Consider the following 14628-nt stretch of genomic DNA (forward strand, 5'->3'; position numbering starts at 1 on the left):
AAGCATGAGACGTTCTGTACACTTGGTGGAGAAGATTGAATTCAGAGCGAGCAGATGCCCCCGAAAGCAGGCTCTGTCCCTTTAAGTGGGTTGTAGCAGTGGGGGAGGGGAACTGGCCGGAGCTGGCATTGTCCAGTTTGAACTGAGCACCGGAAGTGAAGGGGCAGGGCCAGGGCCATGCACTGAGCCCTGGGCCATTGTCCATCTCCGACCAGGGCACTAGCCAGCCCCCTGGCCAACCTTCTTTATCTCCTAGAGGGGGAGGCTACCTCTTTAAATGAGATCCCCTACTCCAGTTCCCCCACCAACTTCGCTATGGGGAAGGGAGCACACTTTAGGATGGGACTCTGAAAAGAAGAGGGTCTGGGAACCTGAGAGTCGGTGTTTTGGGGTAAATACCTCCACCCACCTATCTACCTAGTCACTCTCAGCAACGAATAGGGACAGGATGGAAGTGGGCAGGATGAGGGCAGCTGGTGGAGAGAGGAGCACACTGCAAGCCTCTTAGGGTTCTTTCTGTTCTCTCAGGGAACTCAATGTGGGGTCAATATTAGACACAGATTTGGAAGGAAACAAGGAAGGATTCTTTACACAGACTCAATTAGGAGTGCTTTCAAAGAGCCAGAAAAACTCAGTTGGAAACTCAGGAAGGCAGAGACATTCAGTCAGAGATAGACTTTGAGAGGCAGCGCCTAGGTCAGGAGTGGAGATCGGTCCCGCTGGGTCTCCCGCCTCCCCCTGCCTCCCCCGCCCCTCCCGGCTTCCCCATCCCAGGCTTCCTAGTGTCCTGAACTCCAGGTCTATCTAAGCACACGGAGGTGGGGGGTGAGAACGGGTCAGCGCCGAGCTGCCGGGTCAGCTAGGAGGCCTGAAGGGGAAGGGAGGGGGAGGGGCGCTCAAGGGCTGGGGGAGGGGGAGGGCTCATCCATTTCTCCCTTGACAGGTGGTTTGTGTCTCTGATTGGCCAGCGCTGCCAGGCTCACACCTCCCTCCCCCAACTCTCTGGAATGTATAATTATCTGCACGGGGGGTGGGGGTGGTGTGTGAGTGTGTGTGGGAGCAGTCACGTGGCTTTAAAACTACCCCCTCCACAGGCCCCCCCCCCACCTGTATGCTGCTTTAGGGACCCCCATTGAGTCCTTAAAGTGCAGGATTCCAAATTCCCGGGTACTCAAGACTTCTTAGGGCTGACGGCCCCCATCTCCAGATGTGTGCGCGGGCGCGCGTGTGTGTGTGTGTGTGTGTGTGTGTGTGAGGGGGTGTCAAACCTTAAGGTTCTGAGAAGGGACACCCCAGAGGTGTCAGAGACTGCAGTGGTGGGGGAGGGCCAGAGCTGGAGCCGGAGGGAAAGGGAGGGGAAAGAAGAGGGAGGGGAGGGGAGGGGGGCTGCCCGCGGGGGGTTGGGTCATTGTCTTTTAGAATTTGGGAGCCTTTGAAAAGCCGTGGGCCCTCCCACCGCTATTGTGCTGGGGAAGATGTAGCAGCCTCTTCTCCGAGCCACCCCTTTGCCTCCGGACTTCTCTGGGGCCAGCAGCCGCCGGACCAGGGGCCCGGGGCCGCGGGCTCAGCCGACTACCATGGGCTCTGTGTCAAACCAGCAGTTTGCAGGTTCGACCTGGGGACAACTTAGGCTACAGGAGCTCCCAAAAGCCACATAAAAGGGAGGTGGGGAAGTGTCCCCCAGGCCACCCGAAGGACCCCAAGTCTGCGGATTCCTGCTTCGGGGGGGCCATCTCTGGAGCAAAGAACCCTGGTGTCCCAGCGGCGTGCAGGCTGAGGCTCCGGGGGCGGGGGTGGTGGGAAGAGAAGAGGAGGGGCCTGTCCGGCCGGCTGTCCCCGGGTAACGTGTTGTGTGTGGGAAGACGAGCAAAACTTTCGGGGCACCACTGGCTTTAGTGTAAGGTTGGGGAGCACAGGAGGCAGCCGGGACAGGGATTCTCTCTCCGGCCACTTGGTAGCCACAGCTTCCTGGGTGTTTACCGGCGGGCTGGACGCTAGGGTCTCTCTGCCGGGTCTCTGATAGGGTCCTCCAATTCCGTGGCCCCCCAGCTGAGCGCCTTCCCAATCTCCAGGTGGCTGCGCCAAGGCGCCGGAGGAGGCGCCGGAGGACGCGGCCCGAGCAGCCGAGGAGCCGCAGCTGCTCCACGGTGCCGGCATCTGTAAATGGTTCAACGTGCGCATGGGGTTCGGCTTCCTGTCCATGACCGCCCGCGCCGGGGTCGCGCTCGACCCCCCAGTGGACGTCTTTGTGCACCAGGTGAGACCGATTCTAGTAACTTTGCCGCGGGAAGGGGATGTTGGCGCGCGTATCCAAGGGTGGGCGGTCGGCTCGGCTCTTGGATTGAAGGAGATCAAGGGCTCTCATTGTGAGTTCTCATCTTTGCCGTGGCACCCCAGTTTTGAGTTCCCGATGACTCTAATCAGACGGGAGCTGGAGGCAGAGTCGATTATCAGCACCCCCAGCCCCTTCCGGCAGCCTCTCTGGCTTACCACGTGTCTGTTACCTCTTTCCCTTGGGCAGGGGGCAGGGAGGTGACCCCATGTGGCAGAACTAAGGTTGTATTGTGCTTGCCAGTGGGGGGAGGGCGAGCTGGCCGGCCAGGGAAGCACATGCCCGGTCGGAGCGGAGCCGGCTTGGAGAGAGGGAGGGAAACCTCTCCGGGTCCCTTCGGGGTAAAGCTGAGAAGTCAGCGGGGTCTCCTCACCCTGATAGTCACCCAACACTCAAACCCTGGTGCCAGGGTGGGTTTGGCAAATCCTGAAGGATCAATTTGGGGGTCTGAAAGCTGCTCAAGAGGACACCACGTCTCAGGCGCACAGTTCACTAGCTGGGCTTTCGCTGTCCATTTCCTATTGGGAAAGAAAACCCAAGGAACCAGGCCTTAGATTCCCCGGGCCAGGCTGGGAGGGAGTTGGGTTGCAACCCCAAGTTCTCAGTTAAAGCAAGGCAGCACAGTGGGGGTGAAATTCAGTGTCGCCGGCCAGGGGGTGGAGGGAGGCTAGCCTCTGGACTATTCTCCTCGGCTTGGCATTTATGGCCCCAGACAGCCATTGATTGCTGTCCTAACATTCCCAGCCTCAAACAAGGAGCCAGAGACTTCAGGTTTCCCTCCTCCCCGGCCACCGCTTCCTGAATATCTTAGAAGTGTTTCTGTGGTCCCAGGACACCAGCCTCACATAACAACCGTGCAAAGGAAGTTGTGGCTTGGGTTCCCTCCACCTTTGGAGATTTGAGACTGGACCTGGGAGGAAAATTGCTAATCCCAGGCCCATAGGTTGACACCCAGGCCGGGCATGGAGGGGTTACTTCAGGGAGGTTAGCTTTCGGAGCTGTGGGGGAGGGGAAAGGAGGATGTGGGGATTAAGGGTTGGAGCCTGAGGGATGGTATTCTGGAGGGGGAGGGGTGGGGAAGGGAGATGCTGGGTGGACTGGTTGGTGGCTGCAGGGAAATCTCTGAGCCTGGCCCTCAAGAACGCTGAGTGGGGGGAACAAGGGAGATAGAGGATGCTGGGAGATGGGGACCCACCAGTTAACGCTGGGGGTCACTGGGCTATTAGAACGTCTTTCTGCCAGAAAGGTTGGCAGCAGGATGCTTGACTACCCCCTTGCTTTGCTCATTCACTCCACCCCCCCCATTTTACCCCCTCCCCATCTGACAACTAATTCTGGCTGGTGGTTTTGCCCCCTTCCCTGTCTCATTTACATATGTGAATGATAACCCACAGGAAGTAATTGTGGGAGAAAGAAGGGAATTGGCCTCTTTAGATCTATTAAATCACTTTATTACAGGAACCAGCTCTGAATGGCCCTCCTCAGCGGGGTGGCCAGCTCCGCCACTCTCCCATTTATCTGATCACAAAGAGATTAAAATCTCTCCAGGTCCAGAGAGGACTGGACAGCTTCCCCAACTTTGGAAGACTTGGAATAAGAGTCAGACCCAACATTTTCTTGCTTCTCTTCCCAAGGCTGCAAAATAGGGAAGGACTGAGGGAATGGCACTCCTCTGGGGTTCTTTCACCAAAGAAAGATATCCAGCATCCAAGGAAGGTTTTCCTGAGCAAATGGATCTGTGCTTCAGCCCACTTAACCCTTAGGATCAAAAGCAGTTGGGAAATATCAGCTGGCATAAGGTGGGGACCTTCAGTTGGGGAACGGCGCCTACACCATGCTGTTTCAGATGGGTTAGCTGGGAGATAATATGGACTGTGGGGTCTTGGAACATCCGGGACATTCCACAGTTGAATAAGTTATCAAGAGGAGTTGAGCTGGGATAAGGAATCAAGAATTCTTCTCCCTCAACATCCCCTATTAACAGTCACAGAGGACAATGGCGGAAATTCCCTGAGCCTCACCTGGTAGCTCGTCTTTAAATAGCGCGCTGCTGGAGCTTAAGTTGATCCTCAAACCCCACCATAGCAGTTAGACAAGTGATTCCAGTCCTGCACTTGAGAAATGTGAACTATCTCCCTGGGGATCTAATGTAGAGGAATTAGGTAGATACAGATCCTTAGAAACCCTCCTGGGGGAGGAGATTGTCCCCAAAGTGGAGCAAGTAAGACATACCTTTAATAAAACCTCCCTTTTGGCTGCTGGTGGTGGACACCTTGGAATTTCGGTGTGGGTAGTGAGGAGGATAATTGTCCTAAATTAACATCTGCCAGGGAAGGGGATCAGGGAGCCCCTTTAGTAAGGAAAGAGGAAGGGGCTGGGGTGGGGAAACATGAAACTTTTTCTTTTACCCTCCAGGTTTGGGCGTATGTGGTTCCCAACACACTGTTTCCTACTCTACTTATACTCCCTGTCAAACACTCAGTGCCCCCCAGGGAAGGATAAGTAGGAAAGAAAACCTACCCTTAGCCTTTAAAAAAAAAATTTAAAAAAAAATTAGTAAATAAAACCTATAAAGTGAAGAGACTTCTATAACAATCCTTTTACTCAGCTACAGGTCTTGGGCTAAAACTCTCTTCCTGTCCCTGAATTTGGGGGTATTTAAGAATCATAGTAATGGCAGGTGGCCAGCCCTTTTAAGGCCAGGGTTCTCACTATTGACATATTTTGAGCAGGATCATGTCTCGTTCTGGGCATTCTCAGTTGTGACAACCAAAAATGTGTCCAGACATTGCCAAATGCCCCTTGGGAGGCAGCATCACTGCCCCCCCCAGTTGCAAAACAGTTATACATTGAAACATTGAAAGCTGGAGCAAGAACGAGCTAACTGGTTTCCTGAGATTCCCCAAGAATTCTCAGTTCTCCGAGGCCATTTTACAAGTTTTGAGTTAGCTCACATTTCCTGTGGTTCAACTCCCAAAGCCCCAAGATTTGTAGAAATTTGAAAACTAGGAAAAGGTTCCCTGCTTTCTCCCACAGCTGCTTGGAACCCAAATTTTTTAAAAAGGGCTTTCTGGCTAAAATGTTGTATTTCGAAGGCTTGGAGGTAAAAGAAGAGCCCAGATTGACAGGGGGGATCAAGTTTGGGTTAGAAAAAATTTCTCTTACTGAGAGGCTGCTGAAGCCACGTGGTCTGCTTTTTCTGAAAAGGAGGAGTGGGGGTGGTGAGAACAACCTCAGGCCACGTCTAGATTAGGACTCATGGGTTTGGGGGTGGGGAGAGTGTAAAGGGATCTTTCCCACCAGGTTTATAACCTTACCATTCCTCTGATTACCAGCCTTAGGTTTAGTTATTGATATACTTATCTTATCCCCTCCTAATTAACCTATATACTCTTTGAAGAGAGGGACGAGCAGTCTTGTTAGTTTTCTAGTATGTACTTGGGCTGAAGAAATTCATAGAAACTAAGGGGCCCCAGAGGAGTCAGCAGAGGTCTTCCTTCAGACAAAAAGACTGGCGATAGGGAGGGAATGTTAACTGATAGTTGCTGTCTTTCTGGACTAGCGCCTGCATAGGGCCTGGCACCCAGTGGAAACTCTGGACAAGTTTGTAGAGGGAATATCTGTGGGTCACAGTTGAGGCCCAGAAAGGATATTGAGGCCACGGGTTTGGTGGTTATTCATTAGTTACTTCATTTCCATCTTAATAGGAAAGTGTATTTGTTTTTTAATGAGTGAATTTTCTTAGGAAGTTGATAGAGAAGCACCTGGGTTAGTTTGAGCATTAAGGGACATTAGGTCCTTCTTTTTCTGAAGAGACATGCTTTCTAGAGAGTGTCCCAAATAAAGGCAGTGTCACCAAGTTTTTTTCTGGAACATTCTTAATCAATCTATCTTAGTCCTCAGCCTATTGGAATTCCCTGTCGCCTTTTTTTTTCTTTCCTTTTGGAAACAGCCTTAGGCAAATCTCCCCTCCCTTCTGCAATTACTATCAGTGTTAAATCTTGGAGGTCAAAGGAGGTGGGGGAGGAGGAGGAGAAAACTTTTAAGAATAGTACATAATTAGTACAGACTCAGCTTGGAGTTGTTTAATTCAGACTGGAAAGGAGAGTAAATGGCTTTTGTCAATAGAGCAGAACAGCTGGGTTTCTGGTTTAAAACTCCAGAAGCCTTTCTTCATTCCTTGAGTAGGTGGGTGGGGGCGGTGAGGAGGGAATACCCCGGTCTTTATAGGGACCCACTCTGGGTTGGGTCCTGAGTTCAGCCCCTCACAACGCCATCTTCCTAAGGACCGAGGAAAAGACGCCCGCCCTAAGGAGCTGGGCGGGTCAATCTAGGTGAACACTCCTGTTCCCAGTTGAGAACCAGGCAGCTCCTTTCTCTCTTCAGCTCCATTCTCCCTCTCATTCTGCCTTTGTGCGGACAGGCTGATAAGCAGCGCCATCTGGTGGAGAACTCCAGGCAGGAGCTGATATTTCTGGCTGTGTCTGAGCAGAGGTGATATGGAGGGTTGTTGGCTGGCAGCTTTTGGTTCTGGACAGATCTCTTTCCCCACCCTCTCTGACACACACACCATCAAAATAGCTTCTGGGAGAACCGGTTGGTTTCCTGGCTCCTACCCAACCCTACCTGCAGGAATGAGGCTTGCTTGGGTCAAACTAAGGACACCTTGGGACCAGGTCATTAAAATTACCTTCATTTGCTGCTTTTTACTTTTTAAATGTGGTTATTAAAAAATTTTTTAAATGTCTATGCATCTCACATTATATTGTATGGAAGTGGATATAGAGTTGGGCTAATTGCAATCAGCTCAGCGTTCACACTGTAAATGTGGGCAAGGTGCTTATAAATCCCTCTGCCTCCATGAACTCAGCTATAACACAGGGGTCGTGATAAGGTCTACCTCACAGGTTTGGTGTGAGGGTCACATGTGTTACAACATGCAAAGTGCTTAAACTACCACTTAGCCTATAATAAACATCAATGACTATTAGTAATTCTGGAGCGTAGAGAACTTAGTTTATTTTACAAATGTTCGTGCACTGGTAGGCCCCTAGAACTTAGGGTATAGACATGTAGTAGGTGATCCTGAGCTGGAATGGCCTTGAGTATTGTAGAAAAGCCAGAAACCCAACCTCTGACCAAGTCCAAGCCCTTGCTTTTACAGATGATTATAGACCCAGGGCTTATTTCTCCAAGTTTCATAGAGCAAGTTGAGAGAAACACAGCTTCCCTGAGTGGCTCCTAAGATCATGTCTGTCTGTAGCTTATAAAGGCATAAGTTGAGGCTGGGATGTGGTGCTTGATGTGGAGGAAGGGGAGAGTGGGGCTTTAGGGGAGCTGAAGCCCTAAGTACTATACATGGCCCAAGTCCTTCCCTGCCATCCAGAAAGAAAGAAAGGCCTTCTATACTGTTTTCTGCCTGATTAAATGCCATTCCCCCCTCTCCACTCCCCTCCATAGACTGCTCACAAATTAGGAATTTGAACAAATCGGGAAAGGAAGATTGGAGCCCTGCCTCCCTCCCACCTTTAATAGAATTTTTCTGAATAAATAACCCTAATTCAGGTCCCTGAGTAAAAGTTTTGACTGAAGCCACCCAAGTGAGTGGTGGATCCTGTTTGGCTCCCTCCCTAGAAGGGTGGGAGGGCTGATGAGAAGGAAATATGGCTGCTGGCGGTGACTTTGGCAGACCAGCAAGCTTGACTGAGGAAGAAAGGTGTCTCTGTATCCATTTCTCTCACCGTGACCATAACCCCTACTTGGAGAGGAAGGAAGGAACTGATGAATGTGAATGTTGGGAGGGGAGTGGGGGGGGATCTGCAGCCTCTGGAACTCCAGGAATCTGACCACCAGAACCAACCAGTGTCAACTCTTTGTTTCCTCGGGGCTGGGCTCTATTGGGGGAGTGCAAGCCTTGCCCCTCCCCCTGTCTTTTCTTTTTTGGAGGGGATGGGGAGGGGGCGGGGCTTGGGCCCTGCTTTGTGTGTGGTTGGGGGTAGGGTGGGGGTGGCAGCAAGAATTTCAGGCTCCTTTCTGATGCAGGCCCTGGGAGGCAGGCTTAGTGGGGCTGCACGCTGATTACCTATCTGATAAGAGAGGAATTCAAACTATGTGTTTTAGAAAGGGGCGGGGTAGGGGGGCCCAGGAGCCACCCCTGGAGACCACCAGTCTAAATCTTGACTGGTTATGGTGAGTTTTGGTTTTTTTTTTTTTTTTTTTTCCCCTTCACTTTTTCAAAGTCTTAAGCCGACCTCAAAGCCTCCAGTGATGGAGTGGGTGAGCTGAGAGGACTGGTCAATTTCATATGTCCCCATCCTCTTGTTCTCAGAGTCAGCCTAAGAGGTATGGATGGAGGAGAGTGTTGTCCTCAGTAAAAATGGAGCTCAGAGAGGGGATCTTTTTCTGAGTTTCCACTGGTAGTGATTTAAAAAAAAAAAGGTTCAAATTCTGTCTCTTGACACTTCTTTCTCACTGTTATCCTGCCCTCATCCAGTCTGAAGAGGTTGATGATAATTGCCACTTAGGATATATGTGTGGCAGGCTATGTGTTAACTACTTTCCATGCATAAAACCTCACAGGCACCACCATAAAATTAGTATTTATTCCATTTTGTGGGTTAGCACAGAAAGCAAGGGTGGGAGTGTTCCAGCCTAAGAGCCCCCTAGGCAAAAGGGAGAAGCCGGGTTTGCCTGGGTCAAGAATGCTCTTGGGGGGAGTTCCCGTCGTGGCGCAGTGGTTAACGAATCCGACTAGGAACCATGAGGTTGCGGGTTCAGTCCCTGCCCTTGCTCAGTGGGTTGACGATCCGATCCGGCGTTGCCATGAGCTGTGGTGTAGGTTGCAGACGCGGCTCGGATCCTGCATTGCTGTGGCTCTGGCGTTGGCCGGTGGCTACAGCTCTGATTTGACCCCTAGCCTTGAAACCTCCATATGCCACGGGAGTGGCTCAAGAAATAGCAAAAAGGCAAAAAAAAAAAAAAAAAAGAATGCTCTTGGGGGGAGTTCCAGTCGTGGCACAGTGGAAATGAATCCGACTAGGAACCATGATGTTGTGGGTTTGATCCCTGGCTTTGCTCAGTGGGTTGAGGATCTGGCATTGCTGCGGCTGTGGTGTAGGCTGGCAGCTGTAGCTTCAATTAAACCACTAGCCTGGGAACCTCCATATGCCTCTGGGCCCTAAAATGCAAAAAAAAAGGGGGGGGGAATGTTCTTGGGGAGTTCCCTTGTGACTCAGTGGGTTAAGGATCCAATGTTGTCGCTGCTGTGGTATGGGTTTGATCCCTGGCCCCAGAACTTCCACATACCATAGTGCAGCCAAAAAGGAAAGGGAGAAAAAAAAAATGCTCTTGGTCTGGCTTCTCTGGCAGCTCCTGACTTCCTGTCTTGTCCCAGCTTTAATAAGAGACAAGTCAGATTTCACATCAAATTCAGGGTGGTTGTTAGGCAACAGGGATGAAGAAACAGCCTTTTGCCTTTCTGCATTGTTTTTATTTTCTGCTTTAATGCTCTACCCTCTCCCCCATATCTGATTGGAAGAGGGAGTCATCACATGTCTGCTTCTTCCTATGGGAAAAATAAGAAAGGAAAGACTCCCCAACCTTTTGGAGTATTTCACTGCATTTCATTTATGTATGTACTTATGCATGTATGCATCCGCTGTACCCTCACCATGCGGATCCAGCCCATGCCATAGCAGTGACCTGAGTCATAGCAGTGACAATGCCAGATCCTTAACTATAGGCTTCATTGATATTTATCGAGCCTGTATTCATGATGTTTCCCTGCCTGCATAACTGTCCATTAAAACCTTTGGTAGATAGATACTGTTCTCCCATTTTCCAAAGGGTCTCTGAGGCTTAGAGGTGAGTGACTGACCAAGGTCAAACATGATGTCAGAAATTGGTAGAACCAGCATTTCCTGAACCAGGCTGTGTCTGGCACCTGAACTGGTACTCAACCAATTACCCCAATGGGAGTTTGATCTTAAGTAATCCCATCTAAAATAAAAATGTAAATGATTGGGGAATTGGGAATCCCAGCTGGCTAAAGAGCATGTTTCGCCCAAGTCCCAGCTTGAAATATCCACACCCCCCGCCAACTCCACCACCAGCAGCATAAAATGCCTCCAGCCAGGACTAGATACACAGTGATCCCTTTTGCTTCTGAACCCCATTTGCTATGATGATGACACCTTGTTGACATATTTGACATGCTCTTTCGTGTTTTGGAAGGTATCTATAATGAAGTCGATGCTGGGCAGCATCTGAGAGGGGTTAGTACTCCACTAATGTGTTGTTGATCCACTAAGTTGCAAGGTGAAATGGGCTGTGAATTTCAAATCAGGAACCCTGGGTTCCTCTGACCCTGGTTTTGCCACTTAACTAGTTGTGTGAATAACTTTTTTTTTTAAAATTTTGGTTTTAGTGAGATTGTTCCACACATATTTGGTAGCTTTTTTCCTTTAACAATTTAGCCATTTGCCCAAGTTAATTAAATTAAAATCTACCTCCTTGTTCATTAATTCATCCAAAATGTGAGAGGCATTATTGAGGTGACAAAATGCAGCAGTGACACAACACAGACTTTACATACTTTTTAATGGTTTCATGATATTTATGTTTTCTCTCATATTTTTGAACCATGACATTCTGAACACAGGGGTCATGCTGAGTCTTACAAATTACCTACTTAATTCTGTTCTTTACTTGATCTAAGGTAGCTTTTTTGTAGTTTTATCCATTTAGTAACATTTAGAGGAAATGCATTTCCAAATGTATTTTGCATACATACAAGATGTAGAATTCTGTCTTCATTTTCGAATGCATAACTGGTTTTACATATTTATGGAACTACTTTACTCATCTGTTGATTTCTTCACTTATTCTTGGATCTTCCAGTAGACTTTCCCTTCTAATTCACTGATCCTGTCTGCTTGTGTTATAAACTTTTTCCTTAAACTTAAGTGATATAATTTCAAACTTGGGAAAAGGCTGCAAAAACAGTACTAAAAACTCCCATAATAAACTTTATTCAGATTCATCAGGTCTTATCCTTTATGTCCCTTTGCTTTATTATTTTTTTCTTTGTACAGATAGATATCAAGCACTTTTATCTCTAAATATTACAGCACATACTTTCTAAAATACAGCCATTCTCTTATCTAATCTCTGTACAATGATCAAAATTGGGGAATTTAACATTGACACATGTATCTACATTCCCTATGCAAATTTTGTCAGTTGTCCTAATTTTTCCTGTTCTAGGACCCAATCCAGAATCATATGTTGCATTCAATTGTTCAGTTTCTTTACTTCCTTGGGGTTTGTCTTTCATGACTGACCCCCCCAAAAAAATGTGTGTAGGACTGTTACTTTATATTTTACAATTTTGCAGCCAATTTACATTGGTCAATTTCTTATAAATGCTATGTTTAAGAATTTAACCTTCTGGGAGTTCCCATCGTGGCGCAGTGGTTAACGAATCCCACTAGGAACCATGAGGTTTCGGGTTCGGTCCCTGCCCTTGCTCAGTGGGTTGACGATCCGATCCGGCGTTGCCGTGAGCTGTGGTGTAGGTTGCAGACGCGGCTCGGATCCCGCGTTGCTGTGGTTCTGGTGCGTAGGCTGGTGGCTACAGCTCCGATTGGACTCCATATGCCGCGGGAGCGGCCCAAGAAATAGCAACAACAACAACAACAACAAAAAAAATAAATAAATAAATAAAAATAAAGGTTAAAAAAAAAAAGAATTTAACCTTCTATTCTACCTAGAAATTTAAATGGGAATAGCTGCAAAAAATACTATGGCATCTGCTTATATAATGTTTGTTCTTAATGTGATGTATGTAGATTTCTTATTCCTAATTGTGGGGCCCTTTTTTTCCCTTTCTTCCGTGGCACCCAGAGTGGCACCCTGGAAGTTCCCAGGCCAGATACAGAATCCAAGCTGCAGCTGCAACCTATGCCACAGCTGCGGAAACATCAGATCCTTAATCCTCTTCCCCAGGCTGGGGGTTGAACTCGCAATGCCACAGAGACAAGCTGGATAAACCCACCATACCATGGTGGGGGCTCCCTGTTGTGACGCTTTGAGTCAGTTTCTTAACTAATAAAAATGGAAGTATTACACATTTGTTCTTCCATCCTTACAGGAACACATATATACAATTTTTGTTTGTTTGGGGTGTAATAATGGAAACTCATGTTAAAACCAATCATGTTTTCCTCCCCCAGAGTAAGCTGCACATGGAGGGCTTCCGGAGCCTGAAGGAGGGTGAGGCTGTGGAGTTCACCTTTAAGAAGTCTGCTAAGGGCTTGGAATCTATCCGAGTCACTGGCCCTGGTGGGGTGTTCTGCATTGGGAGCGAAAGACGGCCCAAGGGGAAGAATATGCAGAAACGCAGATCCAAGGGAGACAGGTATGGATTGGAAGGCAGCTTGTGTGGGTTGTGGGGGGACATGCTGAGGGTGAGAGGAACTTTCCCAGTCTTGCTCCTTTCTTGGACCAGATTGCCAGAGATAAAACAAAGCCTGTGGCCCCTGGCAACATCTGGATGTCGGAGGTGTAGAGAGGGCAGCACGTGAAGAGCGTTCTTCCTGGCCTAGCTCTTGGACTTGACAAGCAATTTTGTTCTATGAGCTCTAGTCTCCATTGCAAAATGGGGATTGTGATACTAACCTCACATGGTTATTTTAGAAGGAAAAGAGACCACAGGTGTGAAGCTGGGGACAAGACCGTATATCCCTATCTGTCACTTTACCAAATCTCAGAATGGCTGGTTTCTTTCATCTTAGTTCTATGCTCAAACAGAAAACAGAGTCTGGCTCCATTAATTTCTTCTATGTTTTTTAATGAATGAACACATGCTGTTTTTAAGGGTATAGTATGGTCTTAGCTGTCCCCCAAATTGTAGTTCCCAATTTGGGTCCATAATTTTTATTTTATTTATTTATTTATTTTTGTCTTTTTGCCTTTTCTAGGGCCGCTCCAGTGGCATATGGAGGTTCCCAGGCTAGGGGTCTAATCGGAGCTGTAGCTGCCAGCCTACGCCAGAGCCACAGCAACACGGGATCTGAGCCGTGTCTGCAACCTACACCACAGCTCACGGCAATACCAGATCCTTAACCCACTGAGCGAGGCCAGGGATTGAACCCGCAACCTTATGGTTCCTAGTCGGATTCGTTAACCACTGAGCCAAGACGGAACTCCTTATTTGGTATTTTCAAGCTGATGGGACAACTCTAGATTTGGAAAGCATTATCTAGTCACATTCTTCCTTTTGTAAGTGGGGGACTTGGTCTCTAGGAAGGGAAGTGGGGATAGTAAGAACCTGATCAGAGCCCTTCATCACTTGGAGGAAGGCTTCTGGTCTCTTCTCGCTCCTTTCTTTCAACCATACCATCTTGCTTGGTGCCAGGTGCTACAACTGTGGAGGTCTAGACCATCATGCCAAGGAATGCAAACTGCCACCCCAGCCCAAGAAGTGCCACTTCTGCCAGAGCATCAACCATATGGTGGCTGCGTGTCCACTGAAGGCCCAGCAAGCTCCCAGCTCACAGGGAAAGCCAGCCTACTTTCGGGAAGAAGAAGAAGAGATCCATAGCCCTGCCATGCTCCCAGAGGCTCAGAATTGAGCCGTGGTGGGCGGGGGCTATCCTTTTGTGATCAGGAAGTTTTGAGGAGCAGGCATCAATCGGCAGAGTGGAGAAAGTGGGGACAGGGCGGGTAGGGGGCAGCTGGCACTGCCATCTATCTCAGGCCGGGGTCCATAGCATCACCCCTTCTTCCCTCTTGGTGGGGGGAGGGGGTGAAGCAAAGGAACTCCAATCAGGCTCTATCCAAATGCACCTGAGGGCTCTGGGGGGTAACCTTCCCTGCATGCTTTATCTACGTCTCCACCCCCGGCATCTCCAGCTTTTGAAAGTGGCCCGGATAGTGAAATTGACACTTAAAGAAGGATAGGGAATAATATTTCCCATGCCAGAGTGAAAAGATTTAGCATGAGACCAGATTGATAAACCTAACCCACAAGCCACTCCATTCTGTGGGAAGGAATATCTCAGGGGTAAGGCAGGGGTTCCCACTCCTTGTCTCCTCATAACCCCCTCTTGGGATAGGGTGCTGAGAACTGTCCCAAGGAGTGGGTTGTGATGACAAGCAAAAGGATGGCTGAGGGAACAGCTGCAGACCTGCTGCTTCTAAGCTCACTCCCACCCTATTCCGGGCCAATACAGTTTTATTTATTTGCTCCCATGGCTGACTGTACCTTGGGTTCCACTTTCTCCAGGATGCCAACT

General features: G+C 49.0%; 1 protein-coding gene across 1 annotated transcript; it reads left to right on the top strand.

Moving 5' to 3' along the window:
• Positions 1-1505: 1505 nt before the first annotated feature.
• On the top strand, positions 1506-14044 carry LIN28A (lin-28 homolog A). The gene is made up of 4 exons (XM_047791833.1): positions 1506-1608; positions 2073-2257; positions 12565-12749; positions 13749-14044. The coding sequence occupies exons 1-4, from the start codon at positions 1578-1580 to the stop codon at positions 13963-13965; spliced, it is 618 nt and encodes a 205-aa protein (XP_047647789.1). The 5' UTR covers positions 1506-1577; the 3' UTR covers positions 13966-14044.
• Positions 14045-14628: the final 584 nt, after the last annotated feature.

Source organism: Phacochoerus africanus, chromosome 8 (genome assembly GCF_016906955.1).
Source record: "Phacochoerus africanus isolate WHEZ1 chromosome 8, ROS_Pafr_v1, whole genome shotgun sequence".
Classification (NCBI taxonomy): Eukaryota; Metazoa; Chordata; class Mammalia; order Artiodactyla; family Suidae; genus Phacochoerus; species Phacochoerus africanus.

What these genes read in the sequence shown, in the direction of transcription:
- LIN28A (XM_047791833.1), top strand. Translation starts at nt 1,578, where the DNA reads ATGGGCTCTGTGTCAAACCAGCAGTTTGCAG. An exon ending in GTCAAACCAGCAGTTTGCAG is followed by an intron (nt 1,609 to 2,072) that starts GTTCGACCTGGG and finishes CCCAATCTCCAG; the next exon opens with GTGGCTGCGCCAAGGCGCCG. An exon ending in TGGACGTCTTTGTGCACCAG is followed by an intron (nt 2,258 to 12,564) that starts GTGAGACCGATT and finishes TTCCTCCCCCAG; the next exon opens with AGTAAGCTGCACATGGAGGG.